Source organism: Aristolochia californica, unplaced genomic scaffold (assembly GCF_029961685.1).
Source record: "Aristolochia californica isolate CCGP_79_NKW_82.1479 unplaced genomic scaffold, dmAriCali1.0.hap1 SCAF_5, whole genome shotgun sequence".
In the NCBI taxonomy this organism is placed as follows: Eukaryota; Viridiplantae; Streptophyta; class Magnoliopsida; order Piperales; family Aristolochiaceae; genus Aristolochia; species Aristolochia californica.
The window spans coordinates 138572-154602 of NW_027182214.1; the positions used below are offsets into that span (position 1 = coordinate 138572).

General features: G+C 41.5%; 3 protein-coding genes across 6 annotated transcripts; 2 read left to right on the top strand and 1 right to left on the bottom strand.

Moving 5' to 3' along the window:
- The first annotated feature begins 374 nt into the window (after positions 1-374).
- Positions 375-4687, top strand: LOC137965723 (zinc finger CCCH domain-containing protein ZFN-like). 3 transcript variants are annotated; one of them, XM_068812045.1, is made up of 8 exons: positions 375-445; positions 634-893; positions 1068-1240; positions 1388-1441; positions 1953-2069; positions 2255-2563; positions 3723-4004; positions 4110-4687. In XM_068812045.1, exons 2-8 carry the CDS (start codon positions 821-823, stop codon positions 4479-4481), a joined length of 1380 nt encoding a protein of 459 aa, XP_068668146.1. In that variant the 5' UTR covers positions 375-445; positions 634-820; the 3' UTR covers positions 4482-4687. The 3 variants fall into 3 exon arrangements, with proteins under 3 accessions (XP_068668146.1, XP_068668147.1, XP_068668145.1); XM_068812046.1 differs by having other exon boundaries at positions 405-558; XM_068812044.1 differs by having other exon boundaries at positions 405-893.
- A 4163-nt stretch (positions 4688-8850) lies between these two features.
- LOC137966231 (inositol diphosphatase DSP1) lies at positions 8851-10537 on the bottom strand. The gene is made up of 5 exons (XM_068812800.1): positions 10314-10537; positions 10115-10208; positions 9533-9590; positions 9408-9451; positions 8851-9204 (listed from the first exon to the last, which is right to left on the bottom strand). The coding sequence occupies exons 1-5, from the start codon at positions 10535-10537 to the stop codon at positions 9031-9033; spliced, it is 594 nt and encodes a 197-aa protein (XP_068668901.1). The 3' UTR covers positions 8851-9030.
- A 1329-nt stretch (positions 10538-11866) lies between these two features.
- LOC137966100 (protein ARABIDILLO 2-like) lies at positions 11867-15791 on the top strand. 2 transcript variants are annotated; one of them, XM_068812586.1, is made up of 2 exons: positions 11867-13927; positions 14979-15791. In XM_068812586.1, exon 1 carries the CDS (start codon positions 12178-12180, stop codon positions 13894-13896), a length of 1719 nt encoding a protein of 572 aa, XP_068668687.1. In that variant the 5' UTR covers positions 11867-12177; the 3' UTR covers positions 13897-13927; positions 14979-15791. The 2 variants fall into 2 exon arrangements, with proteins under 2 accessions (XP_068668687.1, XP_068668686.1); XM_068812585.1 differs by lacking the exon at positions 14979-15791 and adding an exon at positions 14223-14736.
- The last annotated feature ends 240 nt before the right edge of the window (positions 15792-16031 follow it).

The window sequence follows — 16031 nt, forward strand, 5'->3', positions numbered from 1 at the left end:
GACAGAAGTGGCCATCCATCTGTGGTAGGTCCAGGTAGGGCTACAGAGCAGGAGCGCGATTCGGAGAGCAGCACGAAGACGGCGTGGTACCATAGAAAAGCTGCAGTGGGGCCCTTGGAGTAATCAGAAAACCTTCGGGTGACGTCATCATTCTCGCGGGCTACGCTTTCGCGCGCGACTACGCTCGGGTAATTCACTTCCTTCTCCGCCTCGTGACAGAAACTTCGGTTTAAAATTAAAGAGTAAAAACGGGAGGAGTTTTAATTTATAGTTTTTCAAATCGCCAGTCGCAGTCAGCAGTCTCTCCAGTAACCAGAAATTTAAAAAAAGTAAAACTGAAAATAGAAAATTGGAATACGGTGCAAGGTGCAAAAGGACGAGGAACCTGCTTCTCGTTTCAGTCCCTTCCTCTCTCTTCTCCTGCCCCATAATTACTGAAAAAAAGGTAACCCAGACAGAGAAAATCAGAGAACCGGAAAAGATCCCCGAGATTTCTGCTATTTGCGAACCGAATCGGGATCTGTGTTGCTGATTTGTTTTTTTTTTTTTTTTTTGGAGGTGGGGTGCGGTCGAACCGATCGATCACTACCTGGTTGATTTTCATTTTGGGTTTTTAATGATTTGAGGTTGCAGATTGAGGTGCAGGTGTTTTGTATTTTTGGAGAATTCGAGATTCTTTTACGATTGCGGATTTTGGAGGGGAGGGAACGGAAAGGACGCATTGGGGTGATTGCTTCCGTGGTAGTTCAGATTGGAAGGGTGCGTTTTTGTGTGATGTGAATCGCTGTCTGGACTTGTGTGATTGCTTATTTCTTCATCGATGCCGGATAATCGACAGAATAAAAATAATGGCGTCTCGGAGACGGTTAATGCGACTGCAGATAACATCGAAGGTATTACGACGCCCTTTAACTTCCGGCCTTCGTATCTCTTATTGAATTTTCGTTTTTTGGTTGGATGCTGCATTTGTCTTCGGATTTCCTGTTGTGGGTTTCTGTTGATTCTCATTGATGAAATAACTGTTTGAGGGCTTAAACATTGGTGGGTTTTGTGTCGTCTGCGAGCAGAGGCCATTTGGCGACTAAAAGTTCAGGCTCAAGATAGCCAGGATGGACCGGATTCACGGTGGAGCCTGTATCCGATCCGTCCAGGCGAACCTGATTGCATATACTTTGTGAGAACAGGACAGTGCGGTTATGGAAACAATTGTCGCTTTCATCATCCGCCCGGTGCAGGACAGGTGATCGTTTTCTGTTATTCGATTTGAAATCGCCTCTTTAATTGTCTGGTCACGTGGGCAAATCATTGTGTCTAATGAACTGTTTTTTTTACCATTTCGACTGGCTTAGCAATTTATAAATAATGCCATATTCTGTTTTCGTTGCAGGCCACTCAGTCAAGAGGGGAACTCCCGGAGAGAATTGGGCAACCTAACTGTCAGGTTCTTGTTTTTCATTGTCTTAAACTTTTGAAGTTCTTAAACTTAGATGAAGTTCCAACCGCTTTCTTTATGAGTATTTGTTACATTTTTGTTTTATCTTCGTGGGACCATCAGCTCCTATCTTCCGGAATTTTATGAATCAGGTAAAGGTACAGCAATAGAGTGATTGGAACCCCCTATAAAATAGCATGCTTTTGTTATTACTTGCAACAATCGGCTATAGTTCCTCTGTGACTTTAGAGTATTCCCCAGATATTAGTGCATGTCAAGTCTTTCAACATCATTTTGTTGCATTACAGCCTTAAAGTATGAGCAATTGATCACACCTGATCTCAAATAATGTTCTTCCTTTAAGGCTTGGATTGATAACTTTCTTTAGTGATGACACTCTTGAGAGACAGTTAGTGTTCTAGAGTTTACCAGTCAAGGGAGTTGGTCTTCTAGTTGTTGTGTTTCTTGAAGTGTGCCATGAAAAAATGTGATGGATTGTTTGTTTTGTATTCATTTGTAGTATTTTCTCAAGACCGGAACATGCAAGTTTGGAGTATCATGTAAATATCATCACCCACGAGACAGGCATGATGCAGGACAGGTTCCTCTCAATATAGTTGGCCTACCCATGCGTCAGGTACCTGGTGATTTGAACTTCACGTATTTTTTCGCTTTCCTCTACTTTTCAGCTAGTATTCTCTTTTGAGTTACATATGCTTGCAGCTGCTAGTAGTGTCACTCTTAGGTGTGTATTATTCTCCCCTTTCAATAGTTAAAAGACCAGCTAGGCAATGGTAATATTGTACTACACCCTTTTTTCAGGAAGAGAAATCATGTTCATATTACATGCGAACTGGCTCTTGTAAGTTTGGAGTTGCCTGCAAATTCAATCATCCACAGCCTGCTACACTAGGAGCTTTGTTACCAGTCACAGGGAGTGCTCCTTATGGTTCTACAGGATCGTCAACTACTTCTAGTCTACCTTATGCTGGTGGGCTTCCTGCATGGTCTTTACCTAGGGCACCCTATGTATCTGGGACTCATGTGCAAGTTCCTCCAGCATACATGCCTGTTGTTCTTTCTTCTTCTCAAGGTGTGATCCCTGCACAACCAGGGTGGAGCACCTACACTGTAAGTTGTTAATCATTCAAAGCTGATGTTTGATGAATCACTTTCTTTGGAAGAATTGGCTACTTGCTTTTGTTTGGTTTGATCTGCTGACATTTAGTGTTTGTGTTCCCTATAGATAATATGTACAGTTAATATTTGTTTATTTGGGATGATTTAGTTGGCTACTCTTTTGGGGTTTTGATGAATTACTGTAAGCAGTACCAGCAGCTCCAGTTACAGTTTTTGCTTAGGAATTAATTTTTATCCTGCCTGCATTATTCGTTGATATGCTGAACTCCAGTTGAGGTTCTCAAAAGTTTAAGTATAATCAAGACTTCAGTTATAATGCCTTTTCCCATTCTTGTTTTTCCCTGGATAAGAGAATGCTTTGATACAAAACTTGAGGAGATCATTGGATTGAATGTCTGATCGAAAGACATTGATGGAAGTTTGCATGGCTCCTGTGCAACTATTGATGTGGAAAATCTGGGCCCATCAAGATCAATGTCTTACGAAAGCAGAGCAGTTTGCTTGTTACATTTTGGGCATAAAAGTAAGAGGCAGACTCAGGCAACTGCTTTTGACATTGAAGGTCTGAGTCATAATGTAGTTAGCCCATGGACCTGTAATGTCATTGTTGGAAGTTCCTTGCATATTTTTATTGTTTGACCACTTCTCGATTGGATGTATTTGTTTTTCTTCTCTGCTATTTTGGAGGCCTTTGATTTTCTTTTCTTTAATAAATTAGTTAACCGCTCAAGAAACAAAATAAAAAAAGAAAAGTAGATAATGGGAGAACCATTTTGCTGTGAGATGGTTTACAGTGAAATGAAATGGGAAAGTAGAGACCAACGGAAGAAATTCATTGAAATTGTGGTCAACAGAGAGGGAAACAAGTGTTGTTTTGATCTGTATAAGAGTAATGATCATAACAGTATCCTGTTACAAGTTGTTTTCACTTTTTGCATATCAAAATTAGGTCATATTTGTCAGCAACGTGCTATCTCCCCCAGTTGAGTAGTTATGGTCTTACTGAACAGGTCCTAGCAATGCATGGTACGTTCCTTGAGACTGCATATGCTACATGGCTTATTTTATTTGATGCCTCTGATGAACTCTGTAACATTTTTTCCAACCGAGTGGCATTTATGTAATATATACTGATTGATGCCTTTATCAGGGTGCTCTAAGCCCTGTCTCATCCAGTGATGGATCTAATCTGGTGGCATATAACTCTATGCTTCATCATCCTGGTGAACCTGGTTCAAGTGCACAGTTCCAGTTGTCACCTACATCTGCTATAAATCTCCCAGAGAGACCAGATGAGCCGGAATGCCAGTATTACATGAAGACAGGAACCTGCAAATTTGGAGAAAGCTGCAAGTATAACCACCCAAAGGAGAGAAATGCTGCTCCGTTGGCTGTTAGCACTGTTGGACCCCTCGGTCTTCCACTTAGACCTGTAAGGCCTCTCTCTCTCTCTCTCTCTCTCTCTCTTCTCTGTATATGTTCTCTTGATCAGCTGACCAGGTTTTTGTTTTTGTGGTGTCTATTAATTGTGTTAAAGGGTCAGGCCATATGTAATTTCTACGGTATGTATGGGATTTGCAAGTATGGCTCTGCTTGCAAGTATGATCACCCTTTGGCAGGATACTATAATTACATCCTGCCCGCATTATCTATTCCAGACCCATCTGTTGTTGGTCCCTACCAGAGAAGCTCCCCTGTAGCCTGGTCCTCATCAGAATCCTCTCCTCGCAAAACATGGAGACCTCAAGGCGATCGATTATCAAAATCTGAAGGAACTTGCACTGCAAAGGTGGAGCAGAACCCAAATGCGGGATCATCTCCATCATATGCCGAAGATCAATCACTTGAAACTGGGTCTTCATTGCACACTGCACCAGCTACAGGACAATATCTGGAACAACCAGACTAACAATATATTTTCCTGATGATCTCTTTATTTAAAAAAATTTCATTTTCTGTCCCTCGCTTTTTTGTGATCTATCTTCATTTGGACATCCTAATCCCACCACTGCCCGTCTTTTTGCAAGTTGATATGGGATAGGCTTCGTTTCTCTGTTTTTTTTTTTTTTTTCTCTTTTTGTGGTAAATAAGTACGCGGGCAGAGAGCTTCATTTTTGTTGTTGTTGTTTTATTATTTATGTTTCGTATTCCCTCCCCTCCCCCCCTTAACAGATGATACCCATTCTGAACTCAGATGAATTTGTACATCATTTAATTTCAGACACTGAAGGATGAGAGAATTTGGCGTTTCTTTCTTTTGTATTTTTTCACTGCTGTCATTACTGGCAGGAACTTTCAGAAAAAAACCAGAGCCTGAGCGCTGCATGGAGGAATAGTAAAAACTTATATTTGCATTTGTCCGACTCCAGCGTTTAATAATTACTGCTTCAATTTATTAAGATGTCTCTCTTGCCGCTCGGTTTCTCATCCGCTCTCAGCTACTGTGACACGACACGCCCACGTTCACCATTTCACTGTTATTTTACACCAGACGAAAGTAGGTGAAAGTGAAAAACAATGCACGCGTTTTCCACGAAGAGATGAAGATCGAAGAACTCTGTTCATGGTTAACAAACTTTAAAAAAAAAATATTTCATTATACATGAATATGAACATTGACATTTCAAGATAGAGCTCAGGAGGGATAGATAAAGGAGGTTGGAACTTGCTGCCTTCACCGTCTGCACAGGAAGAACCAGGAATTTTACTCTGGCCGGTAGGATATCGGGCTTGCAAGGTCAAGAAAACTCTGTGAAAGTCATAGAGAAGAAGGTGGCCGAAACGAAGAGAACAAAGAGAGGTAAGAAGAGAAGAAGCTCAGGAAGAGATACCGCCATCAATTAGTCAAGAGTTCAGTCTTGTTCTTTCATTTGACGATGAAGAGCACACTGAGCTGAGCGGAGAAAGCCGGTCTAACGTCCAATCCATGGCGGCAGGAAGTTCCCCAAGTCTTTTGACTGCTCTGGTAGCCATGGCTTCCGGTCTCGCACCAAGGTTGAAGAAACAAAGTGCAGCAGCATTGATTTATAGAGATGAGGATAAAAACTGTTGGTGAGAATTAGGATACATCGGGAATTTCGTAGAAATGGGAGACGAGCTGTCAATTTCTTTCAATAAAAGCAGGAGACAGAAGAGAACAATAGGGTCTGTTGGACATAATTACATATACCCTGGAATAGAATAAAGGAGGTACAAACAGTCCAAACAGACTATTCAATTCATCCCAGTCTTTCAAACCAGACTCAATTTCATAAATTATCATTTCCAGAGAGTTAATACCCAGCGATCTGTTGCTTTACTCATCAACTGGCATCTGCTGATCATAATTGATACCGCTGCATTAAGATCATATCCTCCTAAGATTTCAGCAACAATAAATGACAGAGTTTGGGGGGGTAAACTGGAATTAAATGCTACAGTACTGGACAAGATCAGAGAAAATTTCGAAGTTCACAATGAAGATGAAGATGAAGATGATTCTTGCTTCTGGCTGTGACTGGAATTAATGGTAAATTACTGTGCTTAGCATTCTGAGGTACCAGTATTGTCTAACATAGAATTAAAACGATAATATCTGACATTTTCTTTGGTAGTGTTTTTGGGAAGGTGGTCCTCGTCTTCATCCCTCGTGTATTTTCTGCGTCTCAGCTGCAATAAATTTCCAACAGAGGGAGTGGTCAGCCTCTGAAACTGGCGTCATGGCCTCTACACACGAAAATGCCACTACCCAGTTCCCACCAATGTCTGTAACTCTGCTCTTTTCCTTGTAGATGAACGAAATAAATAAGGGAGAAAAAACAGGAAAGGATGAAAAGAAGAAGAAGAGGAAGATTGCCGGTGGCCGTCGTTTCACCAAGAAAAGGGACTTGTCATTGACTGTTGCAATCGTCCCTCTCCAAGCCCAATTCAGAAACCAATCCCTACTTTAGCACGGTCAAAGAGAGTAGTACATCGTAAGGTCAATCTCAACGCTCAAATGCTTCAAGTGAATTAATGGAGGTGGGAACAGGGGAACCAAATGAGGTCTCCGGCCTTCTTCTTCCACCTCTCAGAACTCAGAACACAGAACACCCCTTGTGAAGCAATCATGACACTGATGTCACGAAACGCCATCTTCAGTGGGGTCCTCGAAAGATCACGGACGGCCGGCCTGCAGCTCATTCATGAACGCAGAACAAACCATGTGTCACTGCGACCGTGCTCGAATGCCGAAGCCAGCGTTCAACTTTCTTTCGTAGCTTTCCTGTTTTTTGGGGAAGAACGAATGGAGGGTTTCTTCTATTACGCAATGGATTGCGCCTGCAACTCGCGCTGGCATTGAAAGAACTGTGAACAAAACAAAACAGAGCAAAAAGGGGTTTCTTTTTTTTTTTTTTTCTTTTGACTGTGAATCTGCCATGTGAACCGAAAGAGGACTAAGAACAGTGATGCAACGGGTGGAACTGGAATGCCAATCTTATCAGAAACCACAAAAGTCTTCTCACTTTCAAGGATGCGGAGCTGAAACACTTTCCCCTCCTTGATTGCGGGACTCTCTTCATCCTCTTCATCTTCTTCTTTTCTTCTGCAATAAAATAATCAAGCTAGCATGTGCACTAGCAGGGGTAGTAGCAGTACTTTGTGAGCTCGAAACGAGTCTGTCATCAAAAACCAAGAAGGAGATAGGCATGTGCATGCTGCAGATAGCAACTTGGAATAAAATTTCAGTGATTTGAATCTGAAAGGGAAATTATATGCAGACTGCAGAGCTTTCTAGTCTTTAACGTGAGTGGTTTCAATCATTGATGCCAAAGAACTATTCTGTGAAGGCTCAGTTCTCTGTTTTTGTTCTTGTTCTATGCATATATGAATGATTTCATCCATTTATTAAAAGAATCAAACAGAGTTCCCAGTAATTGATTTCAAAGTAAAAACATAAAAATACTTTTTAATTTTTTTTCCTTAATAAGAGAAAAATATTAAGTGTGCCCATTTTTTCTTGAAATTTTTATTTATATAATATATATATATTTATATATATATTATTAAATTAAAGGGAAAATGATAATGGACCTAAATCGAGATAAGCTTCGGTGTACCTGATCTTCATGAATGACTTAAAAAATCATTTTTTTCTTATTTTTCTATTTACTTATTATCCCATGCATTCATATTTATATCATTTTGAGATTTTTATTCTAATTAAAATTTAAATTAAAAAATTGAGATAATAATAACTTTTTTTTAAAATTGAGTACAACTTCTTTTCCCTCCAAATTGAATCGATCTTTTAAGGAATTTGATTTTTAAAAAGTTATTTTTTTATAATTAAGGCACATTATTAACACCATAATCTATCTCTTTATATTAGACAGGTATCTCTACGTATATTTCTTTTATTTTAATTAATTAAAATATATTTTAGATAAACCAAAGATTGTACCGATTTTTGAAACTCTAAACCCTATACTGCCTCCCACCTCTATTCTGATAAACCTTCAGGGTATAAAAGTAATTATATTCGTGCCTATAAAATGCCTAGGGTTCTTTCCCAATCCAGGCGATAGATTTCGAGGGAAAGGCCGCCGAATGCCGTTCAACGACAAGACTCGGTGGCAAAGATCACATCTTGCAGTCTTCGTATCATTTTCCTTCTTTGTTTCGGTCTCTTCATTTTCTTTTGCATCTTTTCAGGGCTGATGTTTTTTTTTTTTTTTTTTATTGAGTAAACACGTCGGTGAGGAGGAAGATGCAAGTGATGTTTGATTTATTTCTTCACTTTGAACTGATGTTTGGTGGGTGGAATCAAAAACCATCTTCCCATGCGGAAACCAAACCATTGACTGATGCATTCCTCTCCCACATGACTTTTTATGGCTGGCTCTCTCAAATTTCTTTTACAAATGATGATCTGGGTTTTCGATAATACAGCTATTGATTCTTTTTTGCTTTATCAGATGCTGTTTTCTTGTTTTTCCTACAGTAACTGAAATTTTCAGGTTTCAAGTCCGTCGTCTTTTTGTTTGGTTAATCTACCGAGTCGATTTGCAGGAATTTTCATGTGTAGCGCGTATGTACTTCTTTCTGTTAGCACATCTCTTCCGGTTTCCTTTTCTTTCTCCTTCCGTCCCATTTTGAATGGGTTTCTGAAAGAAAGATACAAATTTTAAGTTGGGTATTTGTTTCCTACATTCAAATCAGGATATGGGTTTTCATTTGGCAATCCAAATTGACAAAAAAAAAAAAAAAAAAAAAAAACTGAGGACTTATAGTCCCATTTTTATATCAGATACCCAGTTTCCAATTTCCGTCCAATAGCCAAGAAATGCTCTACAAGCGGATACAAGAACTCCTCTTATTTAGCCTCAAGGGAGTCATTCTGGAGCTCGTTAACAGATCTGAAACACTGCCGGTATGACAGTAGACCAGCAAGCATCCTCGAGTTGTTTGTTTGGGAGAAGAGAAATTTTATATAAGTTTCATGTGAAGTGGCTGGGCAAATGCATCAAGCTCGAAACGTCAAAACGCTCCATGAACCTCTGATCGGAAACCCTTGCTTTGGCTGCTGCAAAGCGCTGGTACTCATCAAAAACTGAAGATAGACACCACCTCTGCAGTTTTCTTAAGCATCCAACCAGACAACCTGTTCGATGCTGTAAACACCCATCCACACACACCATAACACAATGTCAACCGTGAGGAAAATTAAAAGAACTAATCCTCCCACCATTCATGTCGGAACAGGGAAGAAAACACAGAACAATGAAAAACCTTCAAGAAAGAAACACAGGAACATGAAAATTTTGTCTTTCAAGCAAGACGATGGAAACCAGCATCTGCCTATGTTTATACGCACCTTTCCCCGATTACAATGTATCAAGATAGGGTGATTTTTAACGTCTGCAAAAAAGCACGCAGTGATGGTTGTCATGATGCAATAAGCAACAGAGACAGAGAGATGTAGATGTGCCTAAACAATACCAAGAACAGTTTTGAGAGCTTCACGAATCGTTTCCTCTGGAATGTTTACAAATGGCTCCTGTATGCATTGGAGCCTGCTTTCAGTGCAAAAAAATAAATAGATGCTTTAAAAATACAAAAAGATAAACAAACATGTCGGGTCCAACTCATAACTCCATTAATGATCCTCCAACCCTACCTTGAGATGCATGATATATAATCAAGATAAGAGAAAAAGAAAAGCAAAAACTACAAGGGTGTTACAGCTACTCCATATTTGAGAAGAAGCTTAAGCGCAGTAGGAATAGATGGTAAAAACATACGATTCTGTTCCTTTCTTTCCCAAATCATAACTATCACATTCCATGTTCCTATCCAAATAAGAAATAACAACAACAGGCAAAGGAGTAAGGATCCATTAACTCCAGTTTATCAGAAGAGCACCCAGCGAAAAGTTCCAGATCTCCATCAGACAAGTTCAATGCTAACTCACCATATTCCGTAATCATGTTGAACACAAGTTAATTGATCTTATGGATACAGTAAGCTCAAACCACTTCAAAATACAAAAAGACAAACATCATTCATACCAATCTTTATTACCTTGCGTCCCTCGATCCCAAACTGAAAAAGTAGAATCCCATTTGAGCGCAGAAACTCAGCATTCGGCTCTGGATACGGTTCCGGACAAAGACATCTAAAATCAAACCGAAAAACAAAACGAAAACCCAACAATATAAAACAAAACAAAACCAAGGCTCTAACACCCCCACAGAAGCGATTAACAAAGCGAGTGACTTACACGACGGAACAAAGTCCCAAGGTCTCCACGAAGCTGAAGTTGGCCACTTCCGGGAACCCAGACCGGAAGACCCCATGATCAACAATCGCAAAGTTGAGCGGCGGAACAAATAGCTCCTCCCCGTCCTTGGACGTCTCCACAATCATAGGAGTGACAACTTCGTCGTCCTCCTCCTCCTCCTGCTCCTCTTCGACGGGTCTCCTCATCTCCTGCTCTATTCTCATGAAGAAGGAATGGTATATATCTACATATATCAATATCCAAAAATCTACCCAGACATTCGGATCCGAAGCAAAAAGAAGAAATATTCTTAAATTCTCCAAGGGGAGACTTGACTACTGCTTACAGGGTAGAAGTAAGAAATCAGACTGGAATGATTCAGGTACTGGGAGTCAAAAACACTGAAAAGATAGATTCTGGAGGAAGTTAATGATTAAATTAAAAGATAAATAAACAAAAAATAATATGAATAATTTGATAAAATTGTAACGGCTAGAGTGCGTAAGAGCAATGAAGCAGCTCAATGGTCTAATTGCCTGGTCACATGGGGGTATTTTATTTTCCCTTATTTTTTTAAAGAATTATTGAGAAGAGGAAGAGGAGATTCTTTGGAATATTCCTTGAACCTTGTGGCATTCGTACTATACAAAAAGCACACAGCCAATCCGCCACGTAAAAATGAATCTATTTGACGGAGGAAAGAAAGCACTTGAAAGGAATATTCCTGCCCATGGACTGTGGTTCCATATAGAAAAATCATGGCTTTTCAACTCGGACTCGGAACCGGGTTGGCTCAACCCAAGTCCAAGGTTTTAGATTCGAGGGTAAATCGTTTGACTCTCAACATAACCCGGTGGAGTCTTAAGTCTATTAAGTGGGTCGAAAAAGCATGCACAAAAGTAATTAGTATGTGACTTGGATTTGCTTAATGAGTTTAGTCAAATTTTATTTAGAGTTAGTAAACTAAGGTAAATTTGATATTTGGTTTTATTAATCAACATTAACATTAGTTTAATGTAAAAATTATGAGCTTTTTTTCTATAATACTAAAAAATATTATTACATGGTATAATGGGAGAAATATTGTTCTAATTACTAACCTTCATGTATCAAAAATTAATAAAGAAGGATCTCTCCTTCACTTGCTCCACATAAGGATGGGTTTTTCATTTTACCTAACTATAGGTAAATTTCATCTTCATTTTTTCACTAACCCGATATCAGGTTTTCAATACGTATCGGATTAACCCGATATGATCTCTCATATCATAAATCACGTAAAATATGATGGGTAATTACACGTAGACCCACTATTGACTGTCTTGATTATTCTTTTATTGTGGGAAAGCCCATACCAAACCCAATTGGAGGCCTAACGTTTGACTCTATTACCATGACGCCCATCATAAGATGGGCTAACTACTTAATGGCAGACAGTTTTTGGGCCATGGGTAGCTATAGTCCAAGCTTTCACAGCATGAAGCCCAGAGTCGATCAGGCATGTGGCGAGAATCCCAAATCCGAACCCTTTCTTTCTCTCGCTCAGTCAAGTTGTCTGGCTTCGTTTCGCTTTAATGTGCGGAACACTCTGTCAGACGGAAGAAGCTCCTCCTCCCGCTCTCTTCTCCTTCTTCCCCTTCCGTCTGCTTTCCCTTTCCTTTCCTTTCCTTTCCTTTCCAACCAAGCAATCTCCGTCCTGCTCCGCCGGTCGTTCGTTCGGTCGTTGTAACGCCACCAGCAGCCAGCATTCCCTTGCTTCCTCTTTCTCCTTCTTCTGCTGTAGTTCTTCATTTCCCCCATATGGTTTCTACCGCTGGTCGCCGTCTTCTTCTTCTTCTTCTGCCCCTCTAGTTGTACGCGGAAAATGCAAATGCAGGGCTCCTCGACGGCGACCACCTTGGATCTTATCCTCCACCTTCTACCTCTCCTGCTCCTTCAATCCCTCTCCCCCAGAGCCTTCACTACCCGCTGGCACTCCATAAGCTCCAAACTTTCCCATCTCCAGTCATCCTTATCACAGATCGACGCCCAATCCTCGTCCACCCAGAGCAATCCCCTCCTCCACCAGCTGCTACCCAACCTCCTTTCCACCCTCCAGAAGACCAAGTACCTCGCCCAGCTCTGCTGCGGGGACCCGCCTTCCGCGGCCCCCACAATCGGGAAGCTCCAGCTCCAATCCGATCTCGATATCGCTTCTTCTTCGCTTGCGCTTCATCTCCACGACCTCGATCTTTTGCTCAAATCCGGGCTTCTCTCTTCTACCGCCGCGGCTATCGTGCTTTCCCACCCGACCGGGGGGTCGTCCAAGGAGGACGTGGCTTTCTTTGTCCGTGACGTCTTCGCGCGGTTGCAAATCGGGGGATTGGAGTTTAAGAAGAAAGCGCTCGATTCGCTTCTCCAGCTTCTACACGAAGACGGCCTAGCCGAAGGCAAGAATGTCCATGTTGTCTCTGATGAGGGTGATCTCCCTTACTTGATCCATCTTCTTGATTCCGGAAGCTACCCTTCTTCTATCCGCGAACAGGCCGTTTCCGCGGTTGCCCTTCTCACCACTGCGTCGGATTCTGCAAAAACGATTCTTTTTGAAGAAGGGGTGTTGGGCCCTCTGCTGCGATTGCTGGAGTCCGGCTCCTCCGCCGTGAAGGAGAAGGCCGCCGCGGCCGTCTACGCCATCACCTCCGACCCGGAGAATGCATGGGCCATCTCGGCCTACGGGGGGGTCACCGCTCTCATCGATGCCTGCCGGTCGGGCTCCCCCGCCACGCGCACCCACGCCTCCGGCACTATGATGAATGTCGCCACCGTGGAGGACGTCCAGCATGCGATGGTGGAGGAAAACGCGGTCCCCGTTCTGGTCGAGCTGCTGGCGGCCGAAGGCCCCACTGCGGGAAATGCGGCGAAATGCGTTTCGATTCTAGCTTCCTGCGGCGACGAATTCCGGGTTTTGATAGAACGAGAAAACGGGTTGCAGAAGCTTCTCGAATTACTGCAAGAACCCCCTAATCCAGACACTCTAGAACACTCTCTGCGAGCAATTTATGCTCTTTCCCCTTCGCCTTCGACAGCCAGAGCTCTTTCGTCGTCGGCAGGGTTCCTGTTGCAGCTAGCGGAGTTAATCAAGCAAGGGAACCCCTCCCTGCAACAAATATCTGCCTCCCTCATCTGCAGTCTCTCCCTCAACGATTCCACCAAGCGGGCAATCTCCTGCTGCATGGGTTCTCTCGTGAAAATGCTGGAGTTGCCAAAGCCGGTAGGGCTGCAGGAGGTTGCGGCGCGGGCCTTGGTATCATTGCTCGTGGTGAGAGCGAATAGGAAGGATTTGGCTAGAGACGAGAAGAGCATTACAAAGCTGGTGCTGATGTTAGATCCTAACAACGAAAGGGTTTGCAAGAAATTCCCAATGATGGTGGTTTCGGCTCTGTTGCTGGGCAGAGTTGGCGCGCGGAAAAGGCTTGTCGCAGCCGGTGCCTGCAAGCATTTGCAGGCGCTTGCAGACATGGAGGTCCCAGGCGCCAGAAAAATTATGCAGAAGCTCGCCGGAAACCGCTTGAAAAACATCTTGAACCGAGGATGGAGAGACTAGTCCTGCCTCACTCTACTAACCCAAGAAGAAGGTCAGTGAAAATTTCCCCCATTTTTGCTAATTTTTTACTGCTTTTTTTCAGTTTTTCCATTTCTTCACCGGTTTCAATCAGTACACATCTTGCTGATGATACTCCTGAATTGGTAGTCCTACTTGTGGACTGGAAAGCGGAAAAAGACCTCGAATTTGTGTGATCCCAATTCCCACTCTGCATTGGGAAGCTCATAATTTGATTTCATTAGCTCTGGGAACAATAAAGGAACAAAAAAAAAAAACAGAGTCGAAGCAAAAAATTTATGTACGGGTCTGCTGGATCTCTTTTGCAGGCATTCGTTGGAATTTGATCTAACTGTCGCAGTGGAAAAACAGATTTTCCCGTGACAAAGAAACACCTCCATTGATTTTCTATTAATATTATATATTATTACTGTTCGAGATTACATACATCAAAGAAGGACAACACTCGTGAGGAAAGAGTAGCAGGAGAAGAAAAGAAGAAAGAAGAAGAATAAGAGTTTCTACTGCTAATATTGTATGACTAATGGATGCGGTTTTTTAGGGAGTATCCTGGGTTCTTTCTTATATGACAAGTCTTTTCCAAATTTTCAATTTTATTTTATTCGTTTGACATTTTTCCGCCATTAGAGGAAAAGGGTTGATAAGTGTTGAGGAGTGTCCAATGCCCAAACTACAAAGTGTGATGTTGTTAGGATCATACAGGACGTGGAGTGATTTTTCCTTTTTTCTTTTTATGGTTTGTGAATTGTGATACTGTACATGTTTGTTAAAATGCGTCATGTAGTTCAGTTTGATATGTAATGAAGCCAGCCAGTTTTTTTTTTTTTTTTTTGTTTGGCTTGTGTCATGGTATTCTTATACATGCTTGCATCTGTAGTCTTGAGTTGGTTGGTTTGTGTGGAATATTTCTGTAACTGCAATGCAAGAAATATACTTATGCTTCTCAGTGAAGTATCATCAATCAAAGTCATACTTGATTTCTCTTTGTTGTTTTGCCATTTGGCTCTGCCTTCTCTTTGCTTGGGTGGAGGAATTGATGTTGATGTGAATACTTTTTCCTCCAGTTATGTGGGTCACCATCTCCTTTTTCCAGTTCTTTGCCATTTCTTTTCTGGGTTCGACTCACATGAGAGATATCTGTTGCATTTCTGGTCATGATGATGATGTTGAAATCAATTTGTTCCAAGCATTATAGTTTGTATTCAAGGGAGAGATATGGAATGATGGTGTTGTTGAATGGCAGAGGCCGACTGAAAAAAGAAAAGAAAAGGAGGTCCTTTTGCAGAGTTTAATCTCTAAATTCTAGTCTAATGCTAGTGTGGGAGTGTGGGACAGGGTCCTCCTCTGCAACCCCTACTAACATTCCAATCATGGAGAAAGTGAAAAAAAAAAACCCTCTTCCATCAAGTTCCAAATCCATTTTCAACATTAGTCAAGCCTTTGGTAAGCAGTGGAAGAGTTGTTCTGGGCGACTCCTGAGTCACTACAGAGCACCTGTTCAATCGGAATTGGTGGCGGAAATGGAGGTGGTTGTTCATTCCATGGCTTGTTAATACTTTATGAAAGTGCCAAGGTTAAGAAACAGAGAAGAAAAGCACGTAGTGGTGTGACAGTGGACTGGGTTGTCTGCCGCCTCTGCTTTCTGGAGCGGCAAAAAGAACAACTTTCTTATAAAACCCATGTAATTTATTCTTTATTGCTCGTGAAAAGCTGTAAAGAGATATGCAGGTAGAGAGCTGTAAAGCACCTTCCTATGATCTCTGCTTCTTTCTTCTCTCTCCCTTCAATTAATTACGCAATGCCTGAAATGTTTTCTTCTGCAGTTAATCTACAATCAATTAGCAAACTACCCGGAAATTAATGTTATGATATCATGCAATTGTTAAATGTACCTTCGTCCTTTGAGATTAATCGCAATTCTGATTTTGTTCTTCAATAAATTTTAAGAATTGATCGAGTAAAGAAGGGGATGGTCGATGCTCAAATGTCCTGTTTTTATATTTTAGATTATAACATTTTGTTAAAAACTTCCATAGTAAAAAGAAGAGAAAAGAAAAGAAAACAGGAACATGCGAGGAAAGAACTTTGCTGCCTCTTTTCCCCAGTCAAAACTCCTA